The sequence below is a fragment of the Talpa europaea genome (genome assembly GCF_964194135.1).
Source record: "Talpa europaea genome assembly, chromosome: 2".
In the NCBI taxonomy this organism is placed as follows: Eukaryota; Metazoa; Chordata; class Mammalia; order Eulipotyphla; family Talpidae; genus Talpa; species Talpa europaea.
Genome location: NC_140068.1, coordinates 27,245,446 through 27,257,907, shown reverse-complemented (window position 1 = coordinate 27,257,907; position 12,462 = coordinate 27,245,446). Strand labels below are relative to the sequence as shown.

The following is a 12,462-nucleotide window of genomic DNA, read 5'->3' as shown; positions in this document are numbered from 1 at the left end:
TTTTTCCTAAAGTACTACTAAAAGTATCATAAACTCAGTTTGTGCAACATTCATTTACATCACATTTTATTTACCACTCTCTAAACGCATAAAATATTGAAGATTTCTTTCTCACTTCATTCCTCTTATTTACAATATAGAGGCTTATCTTTTGTCACAATATGGTTTGTGCATTAAAATCCCTGCAAGTAGCCCTTTCCACAGCATTTTAATAAAGTTACTCTGATTATTTAAAATAAGGACACAAACAAAAGCTTGTTTATATGACTGTGTCATACCCAGAAGAATAATTCTTCCTGCAGACTTATTTATGAGTTGAAAAATGCCCATCTTACTAGAATACATTCTCAACCATTACTGGATTATAATACCATGCATATTTATACTGTGAATATGACAATAGGTAGAGCCAGCTATGACTTTTTCGATTTCATTTTGGAAGAGAACTTCATACATGAAGCGATTTGGCTTTCACTCTCTTGGTATCTATAATCCAGTTATTCCACATGGATGTATTTTATTTATTCTTAGTATATAAGTAATTGGTTCAGTACTAATTGGCAGTCTCTGAAGGTTCTATTTTCTTCATAGTGGATACAGTTCTGTGCACATATGTCAGATGAACTGAAAAAAATGCAAATCACTTCATGTGATACAGCAGGAAGGGGGATATTATTGTTTGAACAAATGACTCAAAGAGATGAATATTAACATTTGATAGTGACAGGAAAATTGTTGAATTCAGTCTAAGATGTACTGTCTTTGCAACTTGCCATACCTGGTATTTATTTTCTTTTTGGTTAAGAAGCAAATCTAATTGGGAGAAGGCAGATGTGAGGAAGAGAGAAAGGTGAGAAAGCATCTATATGATTGTTAGAGAAAAAAGTGAAAAGGATGAGAGCATATTTTCATGTTAAAAAAAAGCTGTCACATCTGGGTACATTTGACTACAATGAAAATAGCCTGCAAGCTAATTAAGCCCCTTTTCCTCTCACTTCAGAAATATCTGTTTTCTAATAACATAATAATAATTATTAACATAATTCTGGCAGCAGCACAAATCTTTAACTTTTTAAGACTTGAGAATGTCACTATTCAAGAGTTGGATACATTTGAATAATGAAGGAACCCTGCCATTCTTTTTATTTACACTCTTGACCCAGCAAGTATTATTAAAGAAGTCCTTGTGGTTATCTGTAGCTTCTATGATGGCTTTGACTTTATAACCCAGTCAGCATTTGGGTTGAGCTGATATAAGTCCTTCATGTGAGTGTCTTCATCGAGGCAGCGTTCTCCTAGAAAAAAGATGTATAATCAGTTTGATACAACAGGTAGATTGCAATGCAATTTTAAACTTAAGTGTAATGGTGCAATTGAAATCTTAGGCTTCAAAATATTTCTCATTCTTTCCGTATCCTCTAAAGTTACAGACTTGGCCAAAATATCGGAAAATCAATGCATTGGTCTTTTTCTAAATGAACAGGTTTCAGATTAATTGAGGAAGTTGAAAATATTTTGTGTGATAGGACTTTCTAAATGGTTTCTTGAAAGCTCATTGGGCTTTATAAAGAATGGCAACAGTTTAGAAGCCACCTAAAAAAGAATCCACACTAAATTCCCAATGTCTAATGGTATAATGCAAAATCAACTGTGCTAATATTAAAATATTTCTGTTAATAGAGTTAATGATTCCAGATTTCTAATGGAGCTCTGGCTTATTTAAATTTTATGAAAGGTTTCATATTCCTCCATTCAAATTTCAATATTTAATAATATTTTGAAGTTTCATTAAAAATTATGAAAATCATCTTAAAATATTTTCATTAGTATTTTTAACTAACACCATTTCATTTATTTGCTAACAAATTCAGCCATACTATTTTCAAGTATGAGAAAAAGAGAAAAGTTATTTTAATTTTAATAGTAAGATGAATACAGTCCATTAATGATTGTAAGTGATCAAATAAATACAACATAGTCAAACTTAGTCTGTTTATCATATTTCTATTTCCTGAGTTACCTCTGTGTGTGTGTGTGTGTGTGTGTGTGTGAGAGAAATCAATTTTAGTGGCAAAAATAAGTTCTACTTTCACTAAAAATATCCAGTACTATACCATAATAAATGCGTTATCTTAGTCTTAAGAAAGCTCAACTATTTCCTTTACCAAGATGTAACATAAGTGTGTAAAAAAAAAAGCAATTTTTAAAAACTTCATTAATTATTCTAGAAGTTATTTCTATTTTAAAAAACTTGCCTTTGGTGAAGTTTAACATAGCTAGGCATTTTTATAAGGAGCTCAAACAGAACTTGAAGAAAAAGGTTAGATCACTAAACAAAATCACAAAATTTCTGCACTATTTATAGCATGCTATACTTTACTTGCAATTTCTTCCCCTACCTCCAAGGACATAAATAATAACCATTAGCAATGTCATATCAACAAATGGAATATAAAAGTGTGCTTACCAATATTTCCTCCAACTTCATACAAAAAAACTTCCCCTTTCTTGAGAGTCTGGACAATCCCACTATTAGGGATATAACAAACTGATTAGTTGTACTATCATCAAACAGTTTGCAAGTAAATCACTTTAATTGCTTAGGGAATCCTGGTTGTATGGAAAATTCATAACTTAGACACACTGTAATTATCTACATATTTGTATTTTCCCATCTGTTAAATGTGCTGAATAGTAATAAAAATGTCACACCTGTAAATTAAAATAAACAAGTGCTATCATGTGTCTGAAGGCAGAATCATAAATCAGTAGCTAAATTTGTAAAATTAAGAGTTATATAACACTTTAACTGTCAATAAAATTATTAATAAGATCATCTACTTTGCATAGAAACCAAAAAGGTCCTCATGAAACTATAAAGAGAAATGTTTGCACCTTCATTTCACATTGCATTAGTAAAAAGAAGTATTTATCACGGGTTCACTCTGCTAACAACCCTAATACTATAAAGATGAATATAAACAACAGGACATGGTTCATAACCCTCCCTGTGTTGGCCATTCAAATATGGAAAGTATACACTTAAAGTCAAAGCAAATTGTCATTATGACGACGTTAGAAGGATGCCTTTACACATGCATACTCTCATAGAATAAACTCTTCTAGAACATTAAGTTGAAACAATAAAAATTGGTACAATTCAGTGATTTTTCAAAACTCATATATAAATTACCTAAGAAACCTAAATAGATCATTGAATAATAGTGTAAGATGAAACTAAAAAGCTGGCATTTGGATCCAGATGCGCTATAGTGGATTCTAAGTCATGGATAAGATTTATGAGCCACTGATGAACCATTTATAAGGCCCTGAACACATACACCCTGGAATTGAGAGGAGAAAATCAGGTTGGTCTTCCATTCAAATGTTTTTTAAAAGTATTATAAGGAGAAGCTTTCCCAACTAAGCATTTAAGGATTCAGCTGGTTCCCGTGCGGTGTGCCCTCATACTCAAAATCCACCTGTTGAATTGTATCCAAACCAAGAAGTAAACTTATTTTGTTTCCAAACTGGTGTACGCTTGTTTTTAAATTAAATAATTTTAATTTATTATTCTTAATATACTACATCGCCCAACAACTTATGATTCTAAAAAGGAGTCATTTCTATGAAAACCAAATTGAATGATTTGGAAAAGTTGATGGGAAAAAAACTAGTCACATATTGCCCTCAGACTGCTCTTCACTTTCTATAATCTTATTGCACTATACAGAAAACTCAATTGAATTTGTTGGTATATACAAGATTTCACATAATGTTCTTCAACAAACCTATAAATACAGAGAAAATGATAAACTTTACTAAGACTGGAGAATGAATGTACACTTGCTGTACACTCATTTTATGTCATTTTCTGCTCATTGGACTTAACAGAGAAAGTAGGAGAGAAAAAGAATGGAAGGAACTAGGGTTTCCAACGGCCCCTACCCAGGAGGAATGCATTTGGGAAGAGGGGAAATGTTATCGAAGGCAATGATACATATAAACATTTATTGTCACTTATTAAATGATCCAAATAGATGGTGTTCATGTACTTCATGTTAATTATCACAAGACTATAATGTAGGTCCTATTATGGTCCACTTTTATAGCTGAGAAACTTAAGACTGAAATAGATCATTAAATAATAGCGTAAGATGAAACTAAAAAGCTGGCATTTGGATCCAGACCATGTTTCCATATCCCCAAACATAAGGAAAGGGGCTGAGAACTGGATGAGAAAATAGAGGCAAAGAGAGAAAGAAGTTTACCAGATTCCCTTGGGATGGGCAGGTTGGGGAAGAGGGAGGAGACGGAAGAAGAGTTCCCATGCCAGGGGATAGCATATGCTTATTTAAGAAAAGCCCCACAAGAAGAAAATGCAAATATGCTGAGGACAATTGTCAAAAAGCTGGTGTTTTCTATAATATGCCCATAGTATCTTGCTACACCCTAAATATTGAAGTCACATTCCAAAATATCGTACAATTTCGTTGTCATATCTTGTGCTATCTGCAAATAGAGGAACAAAAATATAGACTAGAGGAGCACTTGGGTTCTGAAAGTGAGTGCTGTATAAATTAACCCTGTGTAGCCTGGAAGTCTCTGAATGAAGTCTCGCCATGTTTTCAAGGACACTTCCTAGGGGAAGATGGGAAGTCTCTCCCCCCCCCCCCCCCCCCCCCCCCCCCCCGTGGAAGAATGACAAAGTGGTGGCCATGGAGGCACAGCAGGGAGCAGTCTTTGTCTAAGCAAAGACACCCTGTAAGAGGCAAAAATGTTTAAGAAATCCCAACTGTTCCCTGTACTTAATCTGGAATAATTCTAACTATCTCAAGACTTAATCAAGAAAAAATTCCATCCACTTCCACTGGCTCCACTTCCACGTCCAATGGCTCACAGATCCAGGGTACCCTCTAGATCCATGGGTCAGTGTGGAGAATGGTTAAGGGGCTGGTTTTGGAAGCAGCATTCAAGTCTATCACCTGTGAAGTGTGTGACCTTCAAAGTGTGACCTTCAAAGTTTTCTTATTAACAAAACAGAAGTAATATTAGTACTTACTTCAGAGTGTCTTTGGGAGGGAAGTATATGCTGGCTTACTGAAAGCCCAGATATTACCAATAAGCTTCTCTTTTATTTCATCACCATCTGTTAGCTGCACAGGCGTATACCCTTCACCCCCAATTTATAAACCCTGAGGGAAGATACTTTAAAATATGTTTATACCCCCTTCAACATTTGGCAAAGTGTTTTAAACAAAGCAAAGTCATCTTAATACTTGCAGTACTGTACTAAGTTGGAGATATTTGGGCAGAAACTTAACTGAAGCCCCTGAATGTTAGAATGAAGAGATGGAAGTCTATGGAAAGTAACACAAAGTATTTTTAAGCAAAAAAGGCCAATGCCCTCCAATTTCCCTGTCTCTTATAAGAACTGGATTATCTTATTTCAATGAATAAGAGGAAGCGGAAGAGCATTAAAATTTCATTTGAGCTAAAAATCAGATTTCAATGGATGAAAACTGAAAATCCAATACACTTGCTTGAACTTCTAAAATTTAAGAGGTTTCAGATACTCAGGAAGCATCTCCTCTCATATTGTCAGAAGGTATGCTGATGGCTTTACAAAGGACTCCTCCTGCCTCAGCAGGCCTGGAATAGAGGGAGCATTTGGTTCCCTAACAAGGACAGTGAGCTCTTTCCCGAGCCTGCCGAGCTCCAGGGAGAGGCTGGCCTCTTTCAATTCTTCATGTCTTCAAATTAAAGCATTTCTTTATATTCGTTCTATTTCATAGAAAGAGTTGTATCTTTTATTTGTTTGTTTTAATCCCACTCTATCCTAATTAGTGACTCTCCTAACAGCCTACACATAGTAATTAACCTCCAATCAACACATTCTGGAAAGAATAGTGAGTGGCCTCATGTGCCAAGCCCATATTAGGCAGTGTGAAGGTATGTGCAGACATCCTGCTTCAAACAGGCTCAACTTGAACACAAACTACATCAAATCAGCTCAACTCATTCCCGCAGTCTAATTGATGAGCCTGCTCTTTTCTGCAAGGAAGACACATTTTTAAACACTTCAAAATACCCATGGTTTTTTTTGTTGTAATTGTTGTTGTTTTTTTAAAGAGGAGAGGGAAAGAGAGCTAGTGAGTTATACCAAGGAATAATAAAAAAACAAAACAGGCCTCTACCTTTCTTGGCTGAGAAACCTGGCAAGTACATCACTGGCTTTTAGTTCTTCAGTTAGCTGTATTGCCATGGAAACTTTCGAAAGATGGGGAGCTTGCACTCGAATCACTCCCTGAGGAACGTCAGCCTGCAAAGCAATAATGACACTGGAACAAAGCTGGCGGCAGCTGGAACATGTAACTCTGTACAATGCATTACATGGTAAGTGTGCTTAACTACGACGCATTTTACTTCACTACATAAAAACCTTAACTACTGTATAATGTAATTTGCTAAATTACATCAAACCTCAAATATCCTCTTAATGGTGATAGGGGAACTTTATAATGCCTGTGTAGTAATGCTTAATTATTTTTAAAGATGTAAAGAATGACAGCAATAACCATTACTGCCATATTAAGTGCTGATTTCTGAGTATTATCTGCTAGAGGGTTCTTCATGTAGCAATTTATGAAATTGAATCAGAAAGAACTTACATTGCATGATATTGCAATGTATGCATTTTTAAAATCTTTCTGCATGTTCACAAAATTTCACAAAAATTGTCCCTGAGAATAGTAAAAAAAAAAAAAGAAAAGAAATAGCTTTCTCTAATACATTTGTATTGGACTTGTTTCTTATTTGGCTCATGAGTTTACACTATGACCATACAGTTGGAACTTAAGATAAACAATCTCAATCCTTTTCCATGGATATTAAGCACATTTTATGTTTTGGGGAGATGAAAGTGAACGATTTGGGGGGATAATAAGGTCAAAATGTCAGCTTTCAAATGTTGCCATTTGAAATATTAGGTTTAATTAATTCCTAAATGGTTCTGCTAAAATAAACACTACTTTATTATTTATAACCATATGTCTTAAACAGATCTTAGAACAAATAGCATGCCCAATTATGTTTAAAGATAACACCTTAAACACTACAAATACCCTGTTTAATTCAACCCAAATTTACTAAGCATCTATTTACTACAGGCTCTGTGCTAGTTGTACTTACCTCATAGATACATAAGACATAAGTTACTGTACATTATTGGTTTGGGACTCACAGTACTAGTTTTTAATGTACATGGGCTTGAGTTGCTTTTTAAAAAAAAAACATAAAGCACGATCTGTCACAAGCAGAATTAATAAAATTCTCTTTCTTTCAAGGTTCAGCCAAAGTAATGTAACTTAGAATCAGGTAGCACAAGAATGTAGATGGCTCCAAAAGAGTGAAAATTGCCACTCAGCAACAGTGAGATATGAGAGAATAACAAAGAAATAATACTACATAAGGCTATACAGGCATCAGGGATTGTGTAAGGCCTTGGCTTTGTTCTGGAAGGATTGCAAACACCTGTTATACCTCTGGAGACACTAGAGGGCTGGACACCAACTGCAGGAACTCTGCCTCCCCCACCTGACCACTCATATAAAGGGCTGTGGGGTTCATTCCCTCCAACCCAGGAAAAGACAGACATAACAATCTAGGACTGCCCACCTGCCATCCTGTTGGATGAGAAGCCACATTTCTAGCATTGCTTGTTCAACTTCTACTGGACTATTGTGTTCAACCTGATCCCTGAAGGAGGCCCAATCCTACCCCACACCCACACTGTTCCTGCTTCATCTCTTCTTGATTTCTTGACTTCCAAGTTGACCTAATAGTAGTTTGTAGTTTGACCTGATACCTTATTCTAGTCTCTGACTTCTACCTCACCCTTAGGACACAAGTTTAATTTACTTTTGACCTTGATTCTAAGCCATATTCTATTTTTATTTGTATTATTTCAATAAATGACATGGTTCTTAAAGTGAAAGGGGAATTTCACATGGTAGTGTTACTCCCTTTTTCCTCTCAAAGCAGGTATTAGGAGGTATAGCTCAGTGGTAGAGCATTTGATTGAAAAGCAGGTATTAAATCAATGGTCTGATACCTAGTAACTAGTTTATAATTCAACAGTTATGCTACATGTACTTCTACCTTTGCTTCCATTTCTAACCTATATCCTGCTGGCCTAGCCTCAGGATATCTCTTTCCTCCTAAGAGATGGAAAAAAATAAGCTGGTCCTGATAACTTGAAAGTCGGAGTAAAAACTTAACAGCAACAGTGAAGCACAGAATCTGTGTTCAAAAAACTAACCCGGGGCCTCCGTGGTGGCGCAACGGGTTAGGCACCGTACTATGAAGCAATCCGCAGCTTCTGCAGCATTAGTTCAATCCCCGGCCAGCCAGGGAGCAACCCAGCAAGACAGACCTTTCCTGTCTTGCCGGCTGCTCCCCTCAGCAGTGTATTTCAGTCATTCTGCCTGTTCTGTTCTCCATTCTGTCTCTGGTGAATCCTCTCACCCTCCCACATCTCTGGCCTGTACCCCAGCTCTTGTATGCATAAATAAATAAATCTTTAAAAAAAAAAAAACTAAACTGCTTTGTCTATTTGGGAAACAATTATTGGTATTTTAGATGCTGTTAGTTAATTATTATATTATTGTTAATAACTCAGGGCCCTGAATGGCAGGCTGGGGTTTGCAAATAACCACATGTACTTCATATTGATTCAGAAAATTCTGTTGACGTCATAATGTCAAATATCCTTGTATATACGTTTTCTATGAAAAGAATAGTGACCAAAATTCTCCTCATAATTACATCTTGACCAGACCTAGAATATCAAAAAGGCGTGCAAATCCTCGCTGACATTTAAAGTGAAGATAATATGATTAAGTTTGTATATGTAGACGGTCCATAATGAACAAGTCACAAAAACAAAAGTGATCTAGAAAAATAACATGTTACCATGGAGAATTCAGTAAAAGGGAACCCTAGAGAGTGCCTGCCTTTCTCCCCACTAGTCCTTGTGGAGCATCTATAGTTTGGGTGAGACAGTCCAATCAAAATCTGCTACAAGCACCCATGCTTTCTTATGTTTACATGTCTTAATAACCAGCTACCTATTTCTCAAGACCCAGATGAAATATCTCAAACACAATAGACACTTCCATGCACAGAGATTCAAAAGGCATTTCCTTCCCCCACTGAATTTTCCTCTGATCTCCTTTCTGGTGAGGAAGTTAAATGACACCTATATTCTAGTCACATGCCACATGCCACACGCCTAAGTCATATCGATAACCATTTATCAACATACATTGATCAGATGAATCACTCAAAAAAAATTTGTTACTAAAATAATATGCCAATCATGGTGATATTTCTCTAGAATAAAGTACTAATAAATAATGTATTTTCTTAATAGCAAAAATAATTTAAAAAACATTGTCTATTCCATGGTGTTCTTTTAACTGCTGAGATAAGACAAAAAGGGAAAGAGAGGTGAACAGAGGAATTAAAGATGTTACAAAGCATATTTCAGTCATTTATTCCAACCTGGAGCCAAGGAGAAAAGCCAGGACCACCAACATCAGGACATATGAACTTGAAGAAGCAGCTACTTTGTCCCCAAGATAAAGTATATCCCCTCATAAACAGCTAAAGGCCTCTAATAATATGATCATAGGTCTATGCTTTCTAAATGAGTTCAGGGATCATGCTTTGGAGAGTGTATCCATGCTTCCTTAATAACTACAGCACTGAAGTTAGCGTGGACATCACTTATGACACAGAATCTAGAAGTGTTCTAATAGTTTGTGTTTGGAAGGAAGACAAGGCCAGATACTAACTTCTGAGGGTACTTGAGAATTCTCATATGTGTGTGTGTGTGTGTGTGTGTGTGTATGTGAGAAATGTCAGGAAATTGGCACTTTGTGATTTTTGCCAGCATGGGAAGTAGCATAGGTATAGGTTCCTTATGCCTATGAAATAAAATATTCCCCACAATCCATCCTCTTTGTGAACAGGGATGAGGCTAGGCCTGCTGTGGTTCAACTTTGACTCTTCTCAAATTAATTATACTTGACTTATTTTTTGTGGAAATGGATTATCAATGTCTTTGAATGACTTTCATTAGACCAGCAATGGGAATAGCACCTTCCTAGATGGACTGACCACATTCCCTAACCAGTAAAGCTGTGTTCTAACACAGGGTATGTGTGGGTTTTCAGGTAGATGCATGTATTAGGGAAACAGAATAATCCTCAGCATGCTTATTTCTGTAGTAATATATCCCATAAAATTTTACAACAATATAAAAATTGAGGATTGACTCAATTTGCATCTACCATGTCTTACTGTTGGAGTTGACTGATAGGTGAAACGGTTAAAGATGAAGCATTAAAAAGTTGTTTCTGGAAAGATTTTTCTGGATATCTTCATAAGGGTGGCCATTTAGTAAATATTACTAAAGGTGAGAAACAATAAATGACACCAAAGTTTCATTTAAATGGTGTATTACAAGTACTACTAAGTTGTAGAATCATGTTGTATCAAACACTAAAGCTATTGGTATGCTAATTACATTGAGCTGCCAACCTTTGAAAAGACCCAACACACCTGATCATTAAGCCAAAGGGTCTACTCTTAACTTGAGCCACAAAATAATAACTGATTCTGTGAATGAATCTTTGCAAACCTTCCTATTACACTTTTTGGGACTAACATCTGTGACTCTGTCTTTATTTATTTATTTTGGCATGCTTCTGAGCTGAAGTTATGTGTTATGCAAGGAGACTGGAAAAGAGTAGCATTTGACTAACACCATTAAAGTTCCATCACAGAGGATTGTACAACTTAAGAATGTTAATTTCTTATGCATGCAAAGACTTATAATAAAGAAAATGATATCATATGGCACTCAAATATTTTATATCTTGAACTAGAGTATATTTTTAATCTGATATTATTTCCTACAGTTGGTAGGCAATGATTTTAGTATTTTTTCAGGAGTTTTGGATAAACACTACTCATATTTTTGTACTCTGGAGATTAGAAATTTAATGTCAGAGACTTTAGAAGGACATTATTTTTTTCATTAAAAATTAATTTAAGGGCCTCCCTGGTGGCGAAAGAGGTTAAGCACAACATTTTGAAGCAATCCACAGCCTCTCTAGCATGAGTTCGATCACCATGAGTTCGATCAGCCACGGAGCATCCCACATGGCACAGCGTACCTCTCCTGTCTTGCCCGCTGCTCCCCTCAGTGGTGTATTGCTGTCAGTCAGCCTGGTCTGTTGTCCACTCTGTCTCTGGTGAATCCTCTCACCCCCCACACCTCTGGCCTGTACCCTAGTTCTTGTATGCATAAATAAATAAATCTTTTAAAAAAAATTAATTTAAAAGTAAAATTGACATTTTTAATGTCATAGAAATCTCTGTCTTCAAAAGGGCAAAATGGAAATAGAGCTTTCTCAAAAATAAAAAAAAGCCAGATGTGACCATGTTTTAGGAAATTAAAGATATTTTAGCAAGGTATCTTAAAGTGGCATATCCATCACCTTAGTTTAAAGGTGGAGATATGGAAGGTATCCTCTACTATCCTAAACTATATTCTGATTATAATTGATCTTTTGTTTATCCACATGCTTAAACTTTTATCCAATGCACAGATTTAGAGAATTTTAAAGAAAGACATGAAATAATTTCCATGGTAATTAAGCATTTAATTTATAATGAAATAAGTTCTGATACTTTTATCTTTTAACATGATATTTTTATAACTATGAAAAAATCAAGAGAATATTTTAAAAAGAAACAAGATTTTGTGTTTGATATTGTAAATTGATTTTCCAAGTCAGTCCCCCAAGTAAATCCAGTTTCCAGACTTAAAACAAATGATTGAAACAATACCTGCAATGATGCTCTGGGTCAGAATTGTTAAATGAACCAAAGATGAAATTCTGAACAGATTTGTGGCTAAATTATAAACAGAGTTGTGACTAAAGCCATGCAATCCCTTCAGTGCAGAGTCTACATTGCTCAGTTGCCAACTCCCTGATTTTTCTGGTGGCAGATCCAAAGCTCTAAACTATAAAATGTTACAAAATCATTTTGGAAATAATAGCAAGTCACATAAACTCTATAAAACCCAAGAGTTCCAAATGTAAGTCAAGAGTGTGATACTAGGTCATTCTGAATTACCACCAAAGTTAACCAGATAAGAGAGAACTTTTGTATGCTACCAATCAGGGCAGAGCTGCTAAGCAGCGTGGCATATTCCGTGCCCCTACTCTTTCATAAATGTACAGCTTCTCCTTACTTTGAGAGGTGAGCCTGAATGACAAAAGAAAAATCATTCAAATCTTAGTTCACAATGGATCTTGAAATCAGCACAATTCAGCAATTCATAACTAAATGCTCATCAAAGCTACTCAAGGTCTTTAGATTGAAAGA

The 12,462-nt window shown here is 35.5% G+C and overlaps 1 protein-coding gene across 1 annotated transcript in view; it reads right to left on the bottom strand.

The window, feature by feature from the left end:
• Positions 1–1,106: 1,106 nt before the first annotated feature.
• Positions 1,107–12,462, bottom strand: part of ARHGAP18 (Rho GTPase activating protein 18) — a 131,202-nt gene continuing 119,846 nt past the window's right edge. Inside the window, exons 13-15 of the mRNA XM_084228853.1 lie at positions 6,198–6,322; positions 2,468–2,529; positions 1,107–1,295 (exon numbers count right to left, since the gene is read on the bottom strand). Coding sequence (XP_084084979.1) covers positions 1,204–1,295; positions 2,468–2,529; positions 6,198–6,322 — 279 coding nt within the window. The 3' untranslated portion in view covers positions 1,107–1,203. The remainder of the gene's footprint in view (positions 1,296–2,467; positions 2,530–6,197; positions 6,323–12,462) is intronic.